The sequence below is a fragment of the Nomascus leucogenys genome, chromosome 12 (assembly GCF_006542625.1).
Source record: "Nomascus leucogenys isolate Asia chromosome 12, Asia_NLE_v1, whole genome shotgun sequence".
Classification (NCBI taxonomy): domain Eukaryota; kingdom Metazoa; phylum Chordata; class Mammalia; order Primates; family Hylobatidae; genus Nomascus; species Nomascus leucogenys.
Window position 1 is genome coordinate 48,863,003 of NC_044392.1, and position 24,928 is coordinate 48,887,930.

The 24,928-nt window shown below is 40.8% G+C and overlaps 1 protein-coding gene across 1 annotated transcript; it reads left to right on the plus strand.

Moving 5' to 3' along the window:
* Positions 1-12,843: 12,843 nt before the first annotated feature.
* Positions 12,844-24,928, plus strand: FLG2 (filaggrin family member 2). The gene is made up of 3 exons (XM_030824500.1): positions 12,844-16,569; positions 17,669-21,887; positions 22,113-24,928. The coding sequence occupies exons 1-3, from the start codon at positions 16,432-16,434 to the stop codon at positions 24,926-24,928; spliced, it is 7,173 nt and encodes a 2,390-aa protein (XP_030680360.1). The 5' UTR covers positions 12,844-16,431.

Here is a 24,928-nt window from a genome sequence, read left to right on the forward strand (position 1 = left end):
CTTGAGGAAAGTTGGGGTCAGGGAGACTCAATCACGTTCCCAAGGAGACACAGCTGGGTAGTAAAAAGGAGAATCAAATCCAAATCTAGTCCACTTGAGAACTTGCGCTCTTAACTAAGGAAAACTCAACTCTGGTGAAGCCCTCACTCCCACCCTAAAAGCCTTAATTTTCTTAATAAATAATATTCCCCAGACACTAAAAGCAACTGATAGTGGAGAATCCAATCCTGTTGCATCCTACCCTACAGGGGCCTGCCCTGTGCTGATAGCCAGAATGAATACTGGCACATCCACAGAAGTGTCTGGAGGCCAGCTCTTGGCTGTGTGATGAGCCGAGTGCTCATGACTGGTGTTAGTAACACGCAACATAGCAAAACTAGAACGCAGGGAAGGCATTTGTGCTACAGCAGCCCTAGGCACTTATGTCGCATGACTTGACCATATCACAATGAAAACTTCCAGCTGGAAAAGGTCCCAGGTGTGTCCCTACCAACAGGCCCAAAGACCAAAACTAGATGATCTTAGACTCTTTAAGAAGGCTTGTACAACTTTTAATCCCCTTAATAAAAGATTTCAAATCTAGCAACTAATAATCATTGCTTCAGCATTCGTTATATATCTACCATGTTAGATATGTAGGTGATGTGGTAAAATGACCATATTTTCAAAGCCTAAGAACATATGCTTTAATAAAAGTTTTTCCTACTATCTTTCTTCATGTAAATAAGAATAAATTTGATCATAACTATATATTTAGCAAATCATCTCTTGTATGCATTATTGCAATAGCTTCATAATTGGTCTCTGCAATTGTTCTCTTGACCCTTCTCAGTCTATTCTCAACATGAGGGTAGAGTGGAACTTTTGAAAAGGAAATCAGAGCACTCCCCTATTCTAATCCTGACAGTGACTCTCCATCTCACTTAAGATAAAAGCCAAAATCAGAAGGCCTAAGGATCTGGACCACACATTTTAAGTACTCACCTTCTCACTCACTGTGCTTCAGCCACACTGTCCTCCCGACTGCCCCATGAAATTGCCAGGTACATTGCACCCAAACACCTTTGCATAAACTGATCTGTTCATTGAATGAACAAAGGAATAGAATCATTCATTAGGAAGAATTTAAGGAATACAATATAGAATTATAGTTTCTCGTCTCTCAAACTAAAGTCCAGTTAGATTGACAAAACGTTTCACGTTTTAAATAATTAAATCAATATAAGGCTGGAAGCTAAATCCTATGTATGGGACCATAAATATTACATAAGTGGAGAAAAAAGAATTGTGAAGTCAAAAAAAATCAAAGTGTGGGAATTTTAACAAAATAATAATAAGGGTGATAATATTAATTCATATAGTACTATAGAGTTTATAACAAGGTTTTATAATTTTGTTCTCATTTTGTCTTCACAATAGCCCTTTGCAATAAGTGAGAGAGATATTACCATCTCATTTTACAGATGAGGTAGCTGAGTGAAGAGAGTTGTGTGATTTATCCAGGGAAGACAACCAAAAAGGGGTAGAAGTAAAACTTAGATCTCCTGATAACAAATCATTCAGTCATTTATTTATTCACCTATTCAACAAATATTTTGAGTATCTACAATGTGCCAGGCACTGCTCTAGGTATTTGGAATATAGCAGTAAATGAAACAGACCAAGCCTCATAGAATGTATATGCTAGTTATAAAGGTAATATTTTTAAATTTACTTTTAAGTTTTTTACTAAGATGGCATTTACATAGATTAAATTTTATCTTTGGTGTACAGTTCTGCAAACTTTGACAAATGCAAAGAGCCATATCAAGATATAGAACAGTTCTATAACCCCCAAAACTGCCACAATGTCCCTTCATAGCCAAATTCTTTCCTCAGCCCCAGGTTCTGGTAACCACTGACCTGTTTTCTGTCCCTATAGCTTTGCCTTTTCCAGAATGTTGTAGAAGTGGAATTGTGCAAAATGCAGCTTTGTAAGCCTGACTCTTCACTTAGCATAATGCATTTGAGGTTCATCAATTTTGTTGCATGTAACTATGAATATACTACAATTTTTGTTCCTCCATTTACCAGACGAAGAACATGTGGGTTGTTTCCAGTTATTGTAAGTAAAGCTTCTATAAATATTTGCACGCAGTTTTTTTGTGAATATGTTTTCACTGCACTTGGGTAAACATCTAGGAGTGAGATTGCTAGGTCAGATGGTAAGTGTATATTTACTTTTATAAGAAAACTGTTAGTTTTCCAAAGTAACTGTACCATTTTTCATTCCCAGATTTCCATTGCTCTGCATCCTAGCCAGCACTTAATTTTGCTAGTGCAATAATTTTTTAAGAGTTATCCTAATAGGTATGTAGTGGCATCTCATTGCAGTTTTAATTTTCATTTTCCTAAGGACCAGTGATATTGAACATGCACATTTACCATTAGTATAACTTCTTTGGTGAAATGTCTATTCAAATTTTTTGCCCATTTATTCATTGTTTATTTTCTCGTTACTGAGTTTTAAGAGTTCTTAATATATTCTGGATACAAGCCTTTTAACAGATATGTGATTTGCAAATATGTTATCCCAATCTGTGACTTATTTTATCATCCTCATAATAGTATCATTCAAAGAAATTCTAAATTTTTATGATGTTCGATTTTTCAATTTTTTATTCTTTTATGAATTGTGCTTTCAATGTCAAATCTAAGAAATCAATCTCAGAAACCTTGTATAGCTCAAGGTCCCAAAGATTTTTTCCTATGTTTTCTTCTAATCATATTTTATTCATTGAGGTTTGACATTTAGGTCTACTATTCATTTTAAGGTAATTTTTGTATATGGTGCAAAATATGGAACAAAGCTCTTTTTCATTCTTTTTGTTCTCTCTCTCTTTCTCTTTCCTTCTCTCTCCCTCTCTCTCTCTCTCTTTCTGGCTTATGGCTATCCAATTGTTCCAGTTCCATATGTTGAAAAGATTATCATTCCCCAATTAGTACCTTTGTACATCTGTTGAAAATTAACTGAACTTATCAGCATGGATCTATTTATAAACCTTATTCCATTGTTCTAAGTGACTAAACTTTGCTAATGAAACACTTTCTTGATTACTGTAGCTTTATACTAAGTCTTGAAGACAACCAGTGTGAGTCTTCCGATTCTGTTTTCTTATGTTGTTTTGGCTATTCCAGTTCCTTTCCCTTTCCCTTTAAATCTTAGAATCAGTTTGCCCATTAATATAAAACAGACCATTAAAGAAAAAGACCATTAGAATTTTTACTAGGATGTTGTTGCATTTCTAATAATTGGGGGGAAATTGACAACTTAATTATATTAAGTCTTCTAGTCCATGAACAAGGATGACTCTTCATTTATTCAGTTTTTTCTTTGGTTTCTTACATCAGTGCTTTGTAGTTTTCAGTACATATATATTGGATATGTTTCTAAGAATTATACCTAAATACTTTATGGTTTGAATGCTATTATACATAGTACTTTTAATTTTAATTTCCAATTGTTTATTGATCGTATATGGAAATATTATTAATTCTTTTGTATGCTGACCTTATGTACTGTGACTTAGATAAACTCACTTATTAGTTCTAGTAGTTTTTGCGTGTGTTTATTACATTTCTTTGTTATTTTCTACATTGACAATTATGTCACCTGCAAGTAGAGTTTTACCTCTTCCTTTCTAACTTACAGTCTCTTTGCACTGACTAGGATCTCCACTATGATGCTGAGTATGAGCAAGGAAATTTATGTTCCCAATCTTTTTTATTTTATTTTATTTTTTGAGACAGGATCTCACTCTGTTTCCCAGGCTGGAGTGTAGTGGTGCAATCATGGCTCACTGTAGCCTTGGCCCCTCTGGGGCTCAAGCGATCCTCCCACATCAGCCTCCTGAGTAGCTACAGGCACGTGCCACCACACCTGACTAATCTGTTTATTTTTTGTAGAGGCAGGGTTTTGCTGTGCTACCCAGGCTCGTCTCAAACTCCTGACCTCAAGTGATCTCCTGCCTCAGCCTCCCAAAATGCTGACTACACGCATAAGCCATTGCACCTGGTCCATCCTCCTAATCTTAGAGGTAAAGCATTCAGCCTTTCAACATTAAATAAGATGCTAGCTATAGGAATTTTGTCGATGCCCATTATCAGGTTGAGAAAGTTCCCTTTAATTTCTATTTAGCTAAGAGATTTTGTTATCACAAATGGATGTTGACATTTATCAAATGCCTTTTCTGCATCTATCGAGATGATAGTAGAGTTTGTCTTCTTTAGTTTGATATGATGATTGATTTTTTTTATACTTTAATTTTTAGGGTACATGTGCACAATGTGCAGGTTTGTTACATATGTATACCTGTGCCATGTTGGTGTGCTGCACCCATTAATTCGTTATGTAACATTAGGTATATCTCCTAATGCTATCCCTCTCCCCTCCCCCCACCCCACAACAGGCCCCAGTGTGTGATGTTCCCCTTCCTGTGTCCATGTGTTCTCATTGTTCAATTCCCACCTATGAGTAAGAATATGTGGTGTTTGGTTTTTTGTCCTTGCGATACTTTGCTGAGAATGATGGTTTCCAGCTTCACCCATGTCCCTACAAAGGACATGAACTCATCATTTTTTATGGCTGCATAGTATTCCATGGTGTATATGTGCCACATTTTCTTAATCCAGTCTATCATTGTTGGACATTTGGGTTGGTTTCAACCTGCCATTCCCAGGATAGACCCCATTTGTCATAACATATGTTTTTCATACATTGTTCAATATGATTTGCTAAAATTTTTTAAGAATTTTGCTATCTATTTGCATGAGGAATATTGGTCTATAGTTTTCTTATAATCTCTTTGATTTTAGTATCAGGGTAATATTGATCTCATAGAATGAGTTGGGAAGTATTCCCTCCTCTTCAGTTTTCTGGAAGAATTTCTGTATAATTGGTATCATTTCTTCCTTAAATGTTTAGTAAAATTCACCAGTGAAGCCATCTAGGCCTAGACTTTTCTTTGTGAGAAAGTTTTTAATTACACATTTAATTTATTTATTAGATATAAGGCTATTCAAGTTAGCTGTTTCTTTTTCATTAAGCTTTACTAGTTGGTGTCTTTCATGGAATTTGTTCATTTCATCTAAATTGTTGAAATTACTGGCCTAAAGTTATTCACAATATTCCCTCATTATCCTTTTAATCTGCAGACTGTGATTTTTCCTCTCTCATTCCTGATATTGGAAATTTGTATCATCTCTCTCTCTACCTAAATGTTTTTCAATTTTATGGATCTTCTCCAAGAACCACATTCTGCCTTAATTGGTTTTCTATTATTTTTCTGTTTCCTATTTCACTGATTTATTCTGTTATCTTTATTATCTCTTCTTACTTTTCACAAAATTTGCTCATATTTATTTCTGGTTTTTATGACAGGAGCTTAGGTCATTGATTTAAGACTTTTCTTCTTTTCTAATATAGACATTTTAGTGCTATAAATTTTCCTCTAAGTATTGCTGTAGCTGCAACTCACAAATTGATATGTTCATTTTTTCAGTCAAAATACTTTCTAATTTCCTCTTTCATTTGTTCTTTGGCCCATAAGTAATTTTTAGGTGTGTTTTGGTTTCCAAATATTTGAGCTTCCACATTCCCTTCTATTGTTTCTAATATAATTTCATTGTGATCAGAGAACATACTTTGTAGGATTTGAATAATTTTAATTTATTGATACTTGTCTTATGGTTCAGAATTTTTCTATCTTGATAAATCTTCCACGTACACTTGAAAGGAAGTATATTCCACTGTTGTTGAGTGGAGTGTTCTATAAATATCAATTAAGTCAAATTTGTTGATAGTGTTCTTCATGCTTCTATATAATTCTGATTTTCTGTCTCTGTTTTATCAATTACTGAGAAATAGGTTTTAAAATCTCTGATGATAATTGACTATTTCTTCTTGCAGTTCTACCAGTTTTTCTTAGAATTGTAATGTCCTCTTGATAAGGTGACCTTGCCTGGGTTCCCTCTACTGTGCTGTGACCTGGAAACTTTCTCCAGGCTTTAAGTTGGGAAAATTGTATTGCTTCCTTCATTTATCTTTCCTGTAGTGCAGTGGGTGGAAACTTTTTGTATTTATTTTAATTGACAAAAGTGGGAGGGTAAATCCAATCCACGTTACTCCATCTTGGCCAGAGAATCATGAAGGCAATAACTGAGTATAGACTTAAAACAGATAAGGGGGCAATATCTGGGATAGCACACTCCAGAGAGAGGAAACTCTGAGATGAGTACATACCTGGTAAGCTTGTGGAACATCAAGGAGGCCAGTGTGGCTAGAGCAGAGAGAGTGAGAGGAATAGCAAGAGATGAGATCAGAGATCATTTAGTCCCTCTCTGGCCTGTGGCTTACTCTGAGCAAGATGGGAGCCACTATAGGGTGTTAAGCAGAGGAGTGACATGCTCAGACTCAGATTCCTGTTTTAAAATGTTCACTGTCTACTGAGTTGACAATGGACTGTAGAACAAGCTTGTCCAACCTGCAGCCCATAGGTCACACGCAGCCCAGGATGGCTTTGAATGCAGCCCAACACAAATTCGTAAACTTTCTTAAAACCATATAAGATTTTTTTTTTGCTATTTTTTTTTTTAGCTCATCAGCTATCTTTAGGGTTAGTGTATTTGATGTGTGGCCCAAGACAATTCTTCTTCAAATGTGGCCCAGAGAAACAAAAAGATTAGACACCCTGCTGTGGGGTATTAAGAGTAGAAGCAGTTGTGTCAGTCAGGAGGCTAGTACTACCAGCAACAAATGATGGCAGTTTGACCAGGATAGTGGCAGTGGAGATGATAAGGTATGCAGACTCTGATTATAATCTGAAGATAAAATTGGTAGGATTTACTAACAGTTTGCCTGTGAGGATGAGAGGAAAAAAAGAAGTTAAGAAAGATCTAGTGTTCTTTGCATTATACCATACTATTTATCTTTTGTGTTTGGCAAAAAGTTCTGGGGGTTAGCTCTCCTATTATTGCTGCTACAGAATGAGCACTTGTATATTTAATGCTTTTTCTCCTACTCTTTTCCCAATGATCCAACACATATTAGCTCCTGTGAAAACTTATTGGGTGTAAGAATTAAAGCACATGAGACTCTCTTTTCAAGTTGAAAAGTGGGTTTGGTGGAGATGTGGATCAAACAGCCAACGTCTGTGTTTCTTAGGATAGCGGCCACAGAATCTATATTTAAATTAACATCTAAAGGGCCTTCCCTTAACTACCATTCTCAAAATAGAGACCCAGCCTGCCTTATGACTCACAACTCCATTTGACAAGCAGCTCAGCCTAGACTCCAGATTGCTGGGTTGTGAAACTAATAGGTGAGGGAACCAGTCCTACAGCAAGCAAGTTCTAAACTTGGCTAGTATATACCTGCCTCAACTTGCCTCTGGCTTTACACAAAGACCTAATTTGGTTGGGCTTTGCTTCAGCTGAACTGCAGCTCCTAGTAGTCTTGAGAAGCTGGCTGGAGAAAGAAGCAGCCGAAATTAATATGTCAGCTTTACATTTAGGCAGAGGAAAGCTTTAAAGCTGCAGAATATACACTCACAGAAGACTTTCAGTCAACAAATGTCCCCCTGCTACTTAGACCAAGCTGAACCATTTATTACTCCCTGTTGGAATTCTATAGGATAGGAAGGCAAGAGCCAGGAAGTAGTGAAGTCGGGAGATCTATAATCCATTAAAAACTACTGGGAATCTGGCTCCTTATAAAAGAGAAGGAACAGAAAATTTATTCTATCTATAAAACTCCAAAAGATTCCATAGATTTAAGATCTGAGACAAGTAAGTCTTCCTAGTGAGGATCAAGTGACTAAGAACCACAGACAACCAAGAAGAGGCTTACAGGGGCTAGAGTGCAACCAGAGCAAATAAGATTATTGATTGGAAAACCAGATAAATATACTATAAATCCCCTGCTCCCATAGAATCAGTCATAGACTAAGTGGACTAGAAAGAAGGAGAGAATCTATGTATCCCACAGGCAAATTCAGGGCCTGTGCTTTGACCTGCTGCCCTAAAAGTAAGTGGGTGTGATCTGAGGATTCTATCTTCATCATAGGCAGAGTTTGCATCATTATCATTAGCATCATAAACAATATCAAGATTATTGGCATTGTAATCATCTTTAATCAACGTGGCCCATTAGCCAACTGAGCCAGAACCAAGATCCACTTCCAAGCAGACAATCACAGGTCACGTTTTTACAGTATTAGATGCCCAGAGATGATGATTAATCCCAACACAATGTGATTGGGATTAATATATGATTTTAATTCTCAAAACAAAACTTGCAACAGTGATTTTTATGATGATGTTATTCACTAAACAGAAAATATAGTCTTTCTAACAAATGCAAAAAAAAATTACTTTTTTAAAATTTGTGTAAAAACAAAAATTTCTACCATTTATTGAATGGCTGTTCTGTTCTAGGCACTTGGCTTAACTCTTTTAAGCTTTGTAACAACCCTGCAAAGAAAATTTCCCCCATTCTCAGAGATGTGGAGTTACATAATTAGTAAATGGCTGAAGCAGAATTCCAACCCAGATCTGTCAGATTCCAATGTCTATACTCTTAGTCACTGGGCTAAACTGCTTTGCTATAAATGTTTTTGTTTTAGTTTTTAGGAAAAAGCCAAGAAACATACTCCTTTAAGAGTCCTACCCTGTGTGTTCCCTGATCTCTTCTTTTTTTTTTTTTTTTTTTTTTTTTTTTTGAGACGGAGTCTCGCTCTGTCGCCCAGGCTGGAGTGCAGTGGCGCCATCTCGGCTCACTGCAAGCTCCACCTCCTGGGTTCACGCCATTCTCCTGCCTCAGCCTCTCCGAGTAGCTGGGACTACAGGCGCCCGCCACTACGCCCGGCTAATTTTTTGTATTTTTTTTTTTAGTAGAGACGGGGTTTCACCGTGGTCTCGATCTCCTGACCTCGTGATCTGCCCGCCTCGGCCTCCCAAAGTGCTGGGATTACAAGCGTGAGCCACCGCGCCCGGCGCCTGATCTTTTCTATGTGGACCAGATCTTGGAAACAGGTATGAGAAAGTCCCTATCAGAAAAGTCTAGGCTAATAGTTCCTCCTCTTGCAGCAAAGGTCCCAAGCTCTGCTCTCCATGAATACACCTGCCTTTCAAACCATACCCATCTCAGAAAGGAGTGGGATGTCATCAATGACCACTTAAAAAGTTAAGTATTAGTTTCCCTAGGCCAAGGCCCTGGAGCCTCAGGTAGCAGATTCTGCTCCAAGCGTCTTTGGCTTCTATAAAACTTGGGGTATTGAGTGGGGCAAGTGGATTACAGAACACAGTCATTCCCTGAGATCTTAGTCACCCTATAACAGCTATGTAAAATAATTACTCTATCTGCCTTTTGTAATTATCTTGCTAAATGGTGATCTAGTATCACTTTTTCAAGACAAGAGTCTCCAAGAAAGAAAACTTACCCCTGAAGAAAAAAATGAGACATTTGCAGATGTGTTTTTCCACAGATCCCACTTTACTGTCTTTCCTCTCAGAGTCCAATGTTCAGAAGTTACTTAAATTGAGCAGTCCCAGGAAATCTAGGCACTGAAGAATAATTAGTGCCAGAGTCAAGAAATAAGCACATGGGAGGAGTGACTTTATTCACAATAGGTAAAATAAACATAATTACTTTTTAAAAGGAGAACAAATGAAATTAACATAGATAATTGCAATAATCAATAATATTATTGGTTTAATTCACAAATTAAAGTTCAAGCCTGATGCCATAACTCATAGGTCTTACATTTATTTTTCCCTTATCCTGTCAAAAGATGTGTAAGGCAGCCCGAGATATAATTTTTGCCAATTCTTTTCTCATCTATGAGGCATGAAATATTAGCCCTACTGAGTATTGTGGAGCAAATCTATTCCAGTTAAAACTTACAGTCATTTAAGGACAGACAGATGTATATTCACAATATTTGTGCACAATACACCCTGGTCAATATCAAATGGCAAATCCTCAATATCTTTTCAAACAGGTGAGTGTCAAGATCATTTAAGGGTAGTGACAAATAATCCCAAACTCATAAATAATTCCAAACCAATATAATTTCACTAAGGACACTGCACTTAGCACTAGGCATTCCATGTTATAGATCTTCAACAATGTATAGTAATTACCTGTCACCAGGTATAGTAAATACTATACATTGTTGTGGGTATATGGAAGAGAGAGAGAGAGAGAGAGAGTGTGTGTGTGTGTGTGTGTGTGTGTGTGTGATGTATACATAACCCTTCAACAGTTTTCCTGATGCTCAAATCCCACACCAAGCTTCAATCTTGGTCTGGCTTCATTATACTGCTTCACACATTCTCAGACTGCCCCACCACTGGAAGCACATTCCTACAAGAAGGGTCATGATATCATAGAACATCCTCAAAAAAAATGCCTGCTGAAGTAAATTACTGAGAGCCACTAGACAAAAGGAAGTCTGGTTACTTTAAATTCATACTCAAAAATGAACTCCCCCTCTTTTTTACCTTATCAATTACTCACTTGACTTACAAACTCTAAATGCATATTAATGTTTCAAAAAATCAAATGTATGACTTAAAAGCTGGTATTTTCATCTACCAATTGACATTCAAAAGAATGTAATGTTCCAAATGTTCTGAATGCCCCAACGTTTTAAGCATATACTTTTAGAGAAATTATTTTGATTACACAGATTCTAGATTGTTTATTTTAAGGGAAAAAAAATCAGTTGCATTACTTAATAATCATAACGTGCAATTTGTCAAAATACAAATTCCAGCTCATCTAGTGAAACTAGAGTTCCAAAGCTATCCACATTCCTTCCCATTCAGTCAGGTTTAGCTAGCCAGTAAGTTTCCAAATCCACCATGGAGCAACCTTCTCTCTGTCATCACGGGTTGTTGATATCGTAGCTCCAAGGAACATCTGAACTTCTGAGACCCAGCTTCTGAGATCCAGTAAAGTTCAACAAACATTAGTAGGTCCCAGATGGCACATTTCAGCTGAACCTGGACAAGTCACTAAAGCCCTATTGTGTATTCTGAAAGCCTGAGTGTGTCACCAGGTATCCTCTTTGTGAGACCCCGCTGCTCCAGTATATTGATCTTAAGATACCAACAATGATGTGGTAAAATAAAAATGAAATCCTGGGGTGAGGGCATTCTCAACCAGTGTAGCTAGTGGATCCAGTTTCCTCAGGGACTCTACATAATAGAAATTTTAAGTTCCTTTGAAGGCTGAGTTCCAAAAGCTGGCCTTCAATTTCACCTAAGAGAGACCACAAGGAGGGAATGGAGTTAAGAATCATCTCCATGAACCATCATGCCCAAAACTTACTGATAATTTTCTAAGTCAGATTAAACTTGAGAGTATGAAGAAAAGAAAGGAAAATATATTAAAGTCTTATTATGTGCTAAGCATTATCCTAATGTTACCGAATTCTAAGATGTCTGTAATTGTCCCTATTTCACAGGTGTGAAAACAGAGACAGACTTAGAAATGTTCCCAAGATATTACAGGTAGTGTATGTTGGAGCTATAATACAAATTAATCTATCTGTCTTACTGCAAAGTCAATGTTTCTTCTACCACATCATACTACAAGCCAAGAACATCTCCCTAAACTGCTCTTAGAGAAAACAGACATTTAATACACATCGGTGTTCCTGAATCAATTCTCAGGTATCAGCTCTAAGTTGAGTTCATTGAAAACCCCCCAAATAGGAGTTCCAAATAGTTACAACATAGAGAAAATGTTTGGTTCTTATGATAGACAAAGACCCACTTGGGCCCTAAGGCAAGTTCTTAATTTGAACATGACAGGAAGTAAAACAGACTATTTTAACTTGGAGAACCTCCACCACCTTAAATAGGATGAAAAAAAAATTAGCACGCATGGTGGCATGTATCTATAGTCCTAGCTACTTGGGAGGCTGAGGCAGAAAGATCACTTGAGCCTGGGAAATCGAGGCTGTGTTGAGTCATGATCATACCACCGCACACCTGCCTGGGTGACAAAGTGAGACGCTGCCTCAAAATAAATAAATAAATAAATAAATAAAAATTTAAAAAAATAAAATTTAAATTTAATAAAAGGATGAGATGTAGAAACAAGACTCATCTGGCATGCAGTGGAAAAGCCAAAATCTGGAACTTTCACAGGTCCAATTAAAGTTACTTTTGACATTCTAAGGTATAGCTTCCTCTTCAAGAATCCAGTGGCCAACAGTGCATAAGCTTCACCAAATGGGCCTAAAATCAAAGAGTCTGGTAGTGCCTAGAGCCTGAGCAATGTAGACATGGAATGAGCAGAAGGTGATGAGATGAGTAGAACAAGGCAGGAAGGAGGCCCAGACACAGAGAAATGGTATAACTGACTGTCCCCTACCTCTGGACTTCAGGCCTCTGCTTTGTTGAACTAAATAATCTTTCAGAACCCAGGAGGGCAAAAGTTTCTGCAGGTATCACCTCAATTCTTAAAACCAGCACTTGGATTTCTTTCCAAAGAGTGCATAGGCTTCTGTGAAATGGGGACAATTGTTCTCCAAAATTGCAGCTGAAATAACCTGCTATCTGTCCACTTGGACCCTGACACTAATAACACCTATGATTATTACAGAGAGAAAACTAAGGCATTGAGAAGTGAGGAAACTCACTTAAGGACCTAGACATCATAAGAACATTAACTCAATTGCACATACTCTGTACACACACACACACACACACACACAATGAACTGTATACTTTAACCCATTTCCCAATTAGGGAAAAAAAGTGCAGCTCACTGCCAGCACAGTATTCTGGGGGCAAACAGAAAACAGATTAAAAGGTTGTCATTTATGATATGTGAATTATATCCCAAAAAAGGTGGTTTATTTTCAGAACCATGACTTACCTTCTAGACAATGCTTTTGACAGAGACGTAGTATTTCTACCTTTAAAAGCCACTAGTAAGTGGCTTCTAACTCATTTTTATCAAACATTATCAAGTACTTTCTTTGTGTAAAATGCTGTGATAGATTGTATGAAATATTTATCAAAATAAGTTTGCAGTAATTATATAGTGTACTAAGAATGTATTATATGCCAGGCAGGTACTAAGCAATTTCATATGTTAAGTAATTGCCACCTGTTAGGTATGTGTTATTGTTCCCATTCTATAATTTGGGAGACTGAGGCTGAGAAGATTAGATAATTGTACAGGAAACGCAGTAAGAGGCAAAACTGAGATTAGAACTTAGGTCTTTCTGACTATAATTTTATCCATTATGCTAAGCAAGTAAGAAGAGGAAGAGAGACTTAAATGCAAAGAATACAAAAGACTGAATATTGGAGTTCTGAACTATGGAGTAGTTTCAGAGTTCTCAACTATAATGCTGGAGTGACAGTGCAAAAATGCTTTAAAATTCTGTCTCAGTGTGGAGTCTGGGGCCTGAAAGTCTTTCTGACACAGCAGTCATCTTAACAAAAATGCAATTCCAAAAGATGCATATGATTGAAAATGACCATAGTATCCAACAGCAAACATAACTTTCTGTGTGGTTGTTTTGGTCTAGGATTCCTTGGCTATGAGAGCAATTGACATATTTCCAGGGCCTATTCATTAACATTTTGTGAACAGACACTCATTCTTAGTGTTTACCAAGCTCTAGGTGCCGCCTAGATGGTGGAATGAATAAGATATGACGACTGGCCCAAAGGAATGCCCAGATAGGAGTCTATTGACTCTATATATGTAGAATATATATGGTTAAGCGCTAGGCTTTAGCATCGGATAGGATGGGTATCTGTTCTAGTGCTGCTACTAACTAGCTGCGATTTGTAACAAATGTTTACATTACTCTATGCTTTTATTACCTTATCTATAAAATGGGATTATTTTGAGGAATAAATAGATAAGCATGTAAACCTACCATGTATAGAAGATAGTAAGCACTTAGCACTTAATGGTAGCTGCTGTCCTCCTCATCATGATCACCATTATCACCTGGTAGCGAAGTACAGCAGAATTGACTCTCCATGCTTAAGACTTACAGCTCTCTGATTTTTTTTGTTACCCTCAAGTATATTTGATATACTTTCTGTACATAAGTGAACATTTTCCCAAGGGTTCAGGCCCTAAACATGCCAGACTACCAGTGGATAGCAGAGTGCTGGAAGAAAGCCCACTCTAAATTCACCCTGAACACATCTGAAAACGTTATTTTTATATATAGCCAATTACACTTTTCTGGCCTAGAAATGAGCCTTCACAAGGTCAGAGAATGTTTCCTCTCTTCCTAACAGCACTCTGTATGTTGCTTTTTTATATTATTTGTGTTTGAGTGGGCCTTACACTCCTAAAATGGTGCATAATTTTTGCATGATAGTTGTATATGATAAATACACAGAGGTAAGCTAGTATCATGGTAAAGAGCAATTGCAATAAGGCAGATACAGGTTCAAATTCTGGTTTCTCTGCCTAGTGGCTATGACCTTGGAGAAGACCCTTATGCTTCCAGAACCTGTCTGTAAAATGGGATAATAAATACATATCTCGTATGAAGGTTGTGAAGATTAAATGAGGTGATAAGATCTAGTATTTGATAACATAATATAGTAACTATAGTTAACTATTTATTCTATATTTTTAAATAACTAAAATAGTAGAATTAGAATGTTCCTACTACAAAGAAATGCTTGAGGTGCTGGATGCCCCAGTTACTCTAATTTGATCATTACACATGCTATGCCCATATCAAAACATCACATGTACCCAACAATTAGATACAACTATGTACCCATAATTAAAAGTGCAGATTTTTTAAAGATTGAGATGGTTTGTTTAAAGTATTTAGCACATAGTAAATTCTCAATAAATGTCACTTTTTATTATTACAAAAAAGACATGAATTACGTGAACCTAGTGGCTCAGGTTCATTTTCAATTAAATAAGCATTTATTGTGCACCTTCCAAGTATCTTACACTCTGCTACTTTCTGTGGGTACTAGATAAAAGAAATGTACAACACGAGTCCTCTAAAACAAAGTCTGTGCTTTTCACATGTATATGACCCTGAAAAAAGGTATCTTGCAACCATGTCTTCATACTGGAAGGTGGGGCTGGTACTAGCCTTTCTGCAATCACCTGTAGATAACAATGTGAAGGAGGAAGGTAAATATGTAGAGGTGGAGTTAGGTTTGATGGAAAATGAATCACCTCATTCACTATTCACTTAAGCTATATAAGGGTCATTATCCCAATCCATCTTCACCCTGCAAGCTGCATCAGGCTTTATCCTACTTGTTCCTTCGGGGAACCAGGTGAGAGAAAATTCATCCAGCTACATTTATGAATATTTGGTGTTGTCCATAGTAGAAGTCTAGGGATATAAGCTAAGGCAGAGTTCATGTATATTTTGCCTTTCTTTTCTTTTTTGTTTCTTTCATTTTCTTTTCTTTTTTTTTTTTTTTTTTTTTTTTGCTTATTTGTTTGGTTAGTTTAGTTTATTCTGGGGCCTTTTTGTAATAAGTTCATTTTTATGGAGAAGAATAATGCAAGTAAAAGTTCACCTTCCTCTAGGCCTTCCTCTACACATTCCACAGTCTGTTCCCAGTCTTTTTCCATGCCCTCTTTTCTGGGCTGTCCAGCTCAAACTGGGAGGCAGCTGGGTCTGTTGCAGGGTCCCTTCCTTTTTCAGTGTTGTTTCCCAGAGCTCCAAGATCTAATTATCCACTAGTTAAACTGCTGCCTGCATTGCTGAGCTCTTCTTCTTGATTAATTAAAGAGAACGGTGTTTGGGCAAGTGCTTGACATTAAGAGAGTTCCTAAGCTCTACTGAGCTCTACTGTCTGATGCCTATGAAACACCAAGCTTTTTTGAGCCCCTTTGCCCATTTTTAATTTGCTGAAGGCCTAAGGGTCCAGTTTAGTTTCTGGTGCCCAGAGAATAAACAGATGTGCATGGTGGAAGGTCTGTCACTTTTGACTCAAGAAAAGCAGTGAAACTAAGAGAGATTGAGGCAATGGTATCTGGCTGGTTCTGGAAACTTTGGAAGCCTTAGAACAACACCCAGAATGCCAACACACTCAAAGTGTAGAGATACTATGTAGAGACTATACTTACCCATGACAGGCAATATAGAGACCTGAGGTCTATTCTCAATTGAACCAGTAACATGCCAAGACTTGATCATAGAAAAGTAACTCAAAGTTAACAAAGTTAATTTTCATTGTGTTCAACAGCGTTGTATCATCCCTGGCCCATTCTTACGTTTTGAGATTTAAAATAAACAAGAGGTTACAAAAATCATGCTGGTTATTATTAAAATGAAAATTGCTGATAAGTTAAAAGGGGAGAATATGAATAATAGGGTTCTTTGTTTTTCTGTGTCCAGGTTCACTTAAACTTGCAAAAAGATGACCGACCTCTTGAGAAGTGTTGTTACCGTAATTGATGTTTTCTACAAATACACCAAGGAAGATGGGGAGTGTGGCACACTGAGCAAGGATGAACTAAAGGAACTTCTGGAGAAAGAGTTTCATCCAATTCTGAAGGTGAGAGCCATGTGCCAGAACTGAAGGCTGCTGAAGTTCTGCACATGCTCTGTTGTATGACCCAGATCAGCTAAAAAGTGCACAGCCCTAGTGAACTCTAAGCAAACTCTATAAGCAGTATTTTGGGGGTGCTAGAAAGTCTGTTAAAGCAGCATATATTTTAAAGAAAGTGAATGTTTCGTCCTCACTTTTCCACCTATGCACTCCTACCTTATAGACTCTCAGACTTTCTCATATACCCAGGCTTTTCCTTAGAAAAAGCAGAAAATAAATTTATGCTAGGACACGAATTAATAAATTATCCTATCAAATGGAAAAAAAAAGTATAGAAAGGGAAATCATCTACCTGGGGAGTTGACAAAATAGCCATGATTAAGAATCAAAAATAAAATACCAGCATTTTATTCCATCTGCTTAAAAAGGACTCAGCCAGGCGCGGTGGCTCATGCCTGTAATCCCAGCACTTTGGGAGGCCGAGGTGGGTGGATCACAAGGTCAGGAGATCAAGACCATCCTGGCTAATACGGTGAAACCTCGTCTCTACTAAAAATACAAAAAATTAGCCGGGCGTGGTTTCACGCCCCTGTAGTCCCAGCTATTCGGGAGGCTAAGGCAGGAGAATGGCGTGAACCTGGGAGGCGGAGCTTGCAGTGAGCAGAGATCGCGCCACTGCACTCCAGCCTGGGCTACAGAGCAAGACTCCGTCTCAACAACAACAACAACAACAACAACAAAGACTCAGTTATTAACTTCAAAATAATAGATGATAAATTCCAACATGGAATATATTAACATGTAATAGTTACAATTTATGTAAAACTTAGAAATACCAGTTACTGCACTCCTTCCTGTAGGCCTTACCTAAGCACTTAATCCTTTAGCTTAAATCCTTGAAATGTCTTCTTCTGAGGATCCCAGTAGTCTTTATTTTCTATTAACCCTTAACATTTACTGGGTTCTATTAACCTAAAGTAATCCTTTATTGGACTAAGACTACATCATGTCAAACATCCATAATTTCACAGCGCTATTTGAATGTGTTGGTTGAGTACGCAGGTTAGGCTGACCAGGTCTCCCTTGGTGTGTCACTCATATACAGAACCCAGATGATCCAGACACAGTGGATGTCATCATGCATATGCTGGATCGAGATCATGACAGAAGATTGGACTTTACTGAGTTTCTTTTGATGATATTCAAGCTGACTATGGCCTGCAACAAGGTCCTCAGCAAAGAATACTGCAAAGCTTCAGGGTCAAAGAAGCATAGGCATGGTCACCGACACCAAGAAGAAGAAAGTGAAACAGAAGACGATGAAGAGGATACACCAGGACATAAATCAGGTTACAGACATTCATGTTGGAGTGTGGGAGAGGAGCATGGATATAGTTCTGGGCACTCAAGGGGAACTGTGAAACGTAGACATGGGTCCAACTCCAAGAGGCTAGGAAGACAAGGTAATTTATCCAGCTCTGGGAACCAAGAGGGATCTCAGAAAAGATACCACAGGTCCAGCTCTGGTCACTCATGGAGTAGTGGCAAAGAGAGACATGGTTCCAGCTCTGGAGAACTGAGAGAAAGAATAAACAAGTCACACATTAGCCCTTCTAGGGAATCTGGGGAAGAGTATGAATCTGGATCTGGATCAAAGAGTTGGGAAAGGAAAGTTCATGGTGGTCTGTCATGTGGATTGGAGACTAGTGGGCATGAATCAAACTCTACTCAGTCAAAAATTAGAGGACAAAAGCTTGGGTCTAGCTGTTCAGGTTCAGGAGATAGTGGGAGGCGAAGTCATGCATGTGGTTATAGCAATTCAAGTGGGTGTGGAAGGCCACAAAATGTTTCAAGTTCTTGTCAGTCACATAGATTTGGAGGGCAAGGAAATCAATTTAGCTATATTCAGTCAGGCTGTCAGTCAGGAATTAATGGAGGACAAGGCCATGGCTGTGTCTCAGGAGGCCAGCCCTCTGGATGTGGTCAACCTGAGTCTAACTCCTGTAGTCAGTCCTATAGTCAGAGAGGATATGGAGCTAGAGAAAATTGTCAACCACAGAACTGTGGAGGACAATGGAGAACAGGCTCAAGTCAGTCCTCTTGTTGTGAACAATATGGGTCTGGAGGTAGCCAGTCTTGTAGTAGTGGTCAACATGAATATGGTTCCTGTGGCCGCTTTTCAAACTCTTCTAGTTCAAATGAATTTTCCAAATGTGGTCAACATGGGTCTGGTTCAGGTCAGTCTACTAGCTTTGAACAACATGGAACAGGCTTGAGTCAGTCCTCTGGGTTCGAACAACATGTATCTGGCTCAGGTCAAACTTGTGGCCAGCATGAGTCTACATCAAGTCAATCCTTGGGCTATGACCAGCATGGGTCTAGCTCAGGTAAGACATCTGGCTTTGGACAACACGGGTCTGGCTCAGGTCAGTCCTCTGGCTTTGGACAATGTGGGTCAGGGTCAGGTCAGTCCTCTGGTTTTGGGCAGCATGGGTCTGTCTCAGGACAATCCTCTCATTTTGGACAACATGAGTCTAGATCACGTCAGTCTAGCTATGGCCAACATGGTTCTGGCTCAAGTCAATCATCTGGCTATGGCCAATATGGGTCTAGAGAGACATCTGGCTTTGGACAACATGGGTCTGGCTCAGGTCAATCCACTGGCTTTGGCCAATATGGATCAGGCTCAGGTCAGTCCTCTGGCTTTGGACAACATGGGTCTGTCTCAGGACAATCCTCTGGTTTTGGACAACATGAGTCTAGATCACGTCAGTCTAGCTATGGCCAACACAGTTCTGGCTCAAGTCAGTCATCTGGCTATGGCCAACATGGGTCTAGACAGACATCTGGCTTTGGACAACATGGGTCAGGCTCAAGTCAATCCACTGGCTTTGGCCAGTATGGATCAGGCTCAGGTCAGTCTGCTGGCTTTGGACAACATGGGTCTGGCTCAGGACAATCCTCGGGTTTTGGACAACATGATTCTAGATCAGGTCATTCTAGCTATGGCCAACATGGTTTTGGCTCAAGTCAATCATCTGGCTGTGGTCAACATGGGTCAAGTTCAGGACAGACATCTGGATTTGGACAACACGAGTTAAGCTCAGGTCAGTCTTCCAGCTTTGGCCAACATGGATCAGGTTCAAGTCAGTCCTCTGGCTTTGGACAACATGGGTCTGGCTCAGGACAATCCTCTGGTTTTGGACAACATGAGTCTAGATCAGGTCAGTCTAGCTATGGCCAACACAGTTCTGGCTCAAGTCAGTCATCTGGCTATGGCCAACATGGGTCTAGACAGACATCTGGCTTTGGACAACATGGGTCAGGCTCAGGACAATCCTCTGGCTTTGGACAACATGAGTTTAGATCACATCAGTCCAGCTATGGCCAACATGGTTCTGGCTCAAGTCAATCATCTGGCTATGGTCAACAGGGGTCAAGTTCGGGACAGACATCTGGCTTTGGACAACACAGGTCAAGCTCAGGTCAATACTCTGGCTTTGGACAACATGGATCAGGTTCAGGTCAGTCCAGGGGCTTTGGACAACATGAGTCTAGATCAGGTCAGTCTAGCTATGGCCAACACAGTTCTGGCTCAAGTCAGTCATCTGGCTATGGCCAACATGGGTCTAGACAGACATCTGGCTTTGGACAACATGAGTCTGGCTCAGGACAATACTCTGGTTTTGGACAACATGAGTCTAGATCACATCAGTCTAGCTATGGCCAACATGGTTCTGGCTCAAGTCAGTCATCTGGCTATGGTCAACATGGGTCTAGTTCAGGACAGACTTTTGGATTTGGACAACACAGGTCAGGCTCAGGTCAATCCTCTGCCTTTGGCCAAGATAGATCAGGCTCAGGTCAGTCCTCTGGCTTTGGACAACATGAGTCAGGCTCAGGACAATCCTCTGGCTTTGGACAGCATGAGTCTAGATCAAGTCAGTCTAGTTATGGCCAACATGGTTCTGGCTCAAGTCAGTCATCTGGCTGTGGCCAACATGGGTCTAGTTCAGGACAGACAACTGGCTTTGGACAACACGGGTCAAGCTCAGGTCAATACTCTGGCTTTGGACAACATGGATCAGGCTCAGGTCAGTCCTCTGGCTTTGGACAACATGGGACTGGTTCAGAACACTCCTCTGGTTTTGGACAACATGAGTCTAGATCACGTCAGTCTAGCTATGGCCAACATGGTTCTGGCTCAAGTCAATCATCTGGCTATGGTCAACATGGGTCAAATTCAGGACAGACATCTGGCTTTGGACAACACAGGTCAGGCTCAGGTCAGTCCTCTGGCTTTGGCCAATATGGATCAGGCTCAGGTCAGTCTTCTGGCTTTGGACAACATGGGTCAGGCACAGGAAAATCCTCTGGCTTTGCACAGCATGAGTACAGATCAGGTCAGTCTAGCTATGGCCAACATAGTACTGGCTCCAGTCAATCATCTGGCTGTGGCCAACATGAGTCTGGCTCAGGTCCAACCACAGGTTTTGGACAGCATGTGTCTGGCTCAGACAAGTTCTCTAGTTCTGGACAACATATATCTGACTCAGGTCAGTCCACTGGATTTGGATTTGGCCAATATGGTTCAGGATCAGGTCAATCAACTGGCTTGGGCCCGGGTGAATCTCAACAAGTAGAGTCAGCATCCACAGTTCATGGGAGACAGGAAACTACTCATGGTCAGACAATAAATACCACTAGACATAGCCAGTCTGGTCAAGGACAGTCCACACAGACAGGGTCCAGGGTAACTAGAAGACGAAGATCTAGCCAAAGTGAGAACAGTGACAGTGAAGTGCATTCAAGGGTCTCACACAGACATTCAGAACATATTCACACACAAGCTGGATCTCACTACCCAAAGTCAGGATCCACAGTTCACAGAAGACAAGGAACTACTCATGGACAGAGAGGAGATACCACTAGACATGGCCATTCTGGTCATGGACAGTCTACACAGACAGGGTCCAGAACATCTGGAAGACAGAGATTTAGCCACAGTGATGCCACTGACAGTGAAGTGCACTCAGGGGTCTCACATAGACCACACTCACAAGAACAAACTCACAGCCAAGCTGGATCTCAACATGGAGAGTCAGAATCCACAGTTCATGAGAGACATGAAACTACTTATGGACAGACAGGAGATACCACTAGACATTCCCACTCTGGTCATGAACAAACCACACAGACAGGGTCCAGGACAACTGGAAGACAGAGAACTAGCCACAGTGAGTCCACTGACAGTGAAGTGCACTCAGGGGGCTCACACAGACCACGCTCACAAGAACACACTTACGGCCAAGCCGGATCTCAAAATGGAGAGCCAGAATTCACAGTTCATGAGAGACACGGAACTACTCATGGACAGACAGGAGATACCACTGGACATTCCCACTCTGGTCATGGACAGTCCACACAGAGAGGGTCCAGGACAACTGGAAGACAGAGATCTAGCCACAGTGAGTCCAGTGACAGTGAAGTGCACTCAGGGGTCTCACACACACATACAGGACACACTTACGGTCAAGCTGGATCTCAACATGGACAGTCAGAATCCATAGTTCATGAGAGACATGGAACTACTCATGGACAGACAGGAGATACCACTAGACATGCCCACTATCATCATGGATTAACCACACAGACAGGGTCCAGGACTACCGGAAGAAGGGGATCTGGCCACAGTGAGTACAGTGACAGTGAAGGGTACTCAGGAGTCTCACATACACATTCAGGACACACTCACGGCCAAGCCGGATCTCAACATGGAGAGTCAGAATCCATAGTTCATGGGGGACATGGAACTATACATGGACAGACAGGAGATACCACTAGACATGCCCACTCTGGTCACGGACAGTCCACACAGACAGGGTCCAGGACAACTGGAAGAAAGGCATCTGGCCACAGTGAGTACAGTGACAGTGAAGGGCACTCAGGGTTCTCACAAAGACCACACTCACGAGAACACACTCACAGCCAAGCTGGATCTCAACATGGAGAGTCAGAATCCATAGTTGACGAGAGACACAGAACTACTCATGGACAGACAGGAGATACCAGTGGACATTCTCAGTCTGGTCATGGACAGTCCACGCAGTCAGGATCCAGTACAACTGGAAGAAGGAGATCTGGCCACAGTGAGTCCAGTGACAGTGAAGTGCACTCAGGGGGCTCACACACACATTCAGGACACACACACAGCCAAGCCAGATCTCAACATGGAGAGTCAGAATCTACAGTTCACGAGAGACACCAAACTACTCATGGACAGACAGGAGATACCACTGAACATGGCCACCCTAGTCATGGACAAACCACACAGACAGGGTCCAGGACAACTGGAAGAAGGGGATCTGGCCACAGTGAGTACAGTGACAGTGAAGGGCACTCAGGGGTCTCACATACACATTCAGGACACACTCACGGTCAAGCTGGATCTCACTATCCAGAGTCAGGATCCTCAGTTCATGAGAGACACGGAACTACTCATGGACAAACAGCAGACACCACTAGACATGGCCACTCTGGTCATGGACAGTCCACACAGAGAGGGTCTAGGACAACTGGAAGAAGGGGATCAGGCCACAGTGAGTCCAGTGACAGTGAAGTGTACTCAGGAGTCTCACACACACATTCAGGACACACTCACAGCCAAGCCGGATCCCAACATGGAGAGTCAGGATCCTCAGTTCATGGGAGACAGGGAACTGTACATGGACAGACAGGAGATACCACTAGACATGCCCACTATGGTCATGGACAGTCCACACATAGAGGGTCCAGGACAACTGGAAGAAGGGCATCTGGCCACAATGAGTACAGTGACAGTGAAGTACACTCAGGGGTCTCACGCACACATTCAGGACACACACACAGCCAACCCGGATCTCAACATGGAGAGTCAGAATCCACAGTTCATGAGAAACACCACACCACTCATGGACAGACAGGAGATACCACTGAACATGGCCACTCTGGTCATGGACAAGCCACACAGACAGGGTCCAGGACAACAGGAAGACAGAGATCTAGGCACAGTGAGTCCAGTGACAGTGAAGTGCACTCAGGGGGCTCACGCAGACCACACTCACAAGAACACATTCACGGCCAAGCTGGATCTCAACATGGAGAGTCAGAATCCACAGTTCATGAGAGACACCAAACTACTCATGGAAAGAGAGCAGATACCACTGGACATGCCCACTCTGGTCATGGACAAGCCACACAGAGAGGGTCCAGGACAACTGGAAGAAGGGTGTCTGGCCACAGTGAGTACAGTGACAGCGAAGGGCACTCAGGGGTCTCACACACACATTCAGGACACACTCATGGCCAAGCCGGATCCCAACGTGGAGAGTCAGGATCCTCAGTTCATGAGAGATATGGAACTACTCATGGACAGACAGGAGATACCACTAGACATGCTCACTCTGGTCATGGACAGTCTACACAGAGAGGGTCAAGGACAGCTGGAAGAAGGGGATCTGGCCACAGTGAGTCCAGTGACAGTGAAGTGCATTCAGGGGTCTCACACACACATTCAGGACACACTCACGGCCAAGCCAGATCTCAACATGGAGAGTCAGGATCTGCCATTCATGGGAGACAGGGAACTATACATGGACAGACAGGAGATACCACTAGACATGGCCAGTCTGGTCATGGACAGTCCACACAGACAGGTTCCAGGACAACTGGAAGACAGAGATCTAGTCACAGCGAGTCCAGTGATAGTAAAGTGCACTCAGAGGCCTCACCCACACATTCAGGACACATTCACAGCCAAGCCGGATCTCGACATGGAGAGTCAGGATCCTCAGGTCGTGGGACACAGGGAACTACTCATGGACAGACAGGAGATACCACTAGACATGCCCACTATGGTCATGGACAATCCACACAGAGAGGGTCCAGGACAACTGGAAGAAGGGGATCTGGCCACAGTGAGTCCAGTGACAGTGAAGTGCACTCATGGGGCTCACACACACATTCAGGACACATTCATGGCCAAGCTGGATCTCAACAAAGACAGCCAGGATCCACAGTTCATGGGAGACTGGAAACTACTCATGGACAGACAGGAGATACCATTAGATATGGCCATTCTGGTTATGGACAATCCACACAGACAGGTTCCAGATCTAGTAGAACAAGTCATTTTCAGTCACATAGTAGTGAAAGGCAAAGGCATGGATCAAGTCAGGTTTGGAAACATGGCAGCTATGGACCTGCAGAATATGACTATGGGCACACTGGGTATGGGCCTTCTGCTGGCAGCAGAAAAAGCATCAGTAATTCTCACCTTTCATGGTCAATAGATAGCACTGCAAACAAGCAACTGTCTAGACATTGA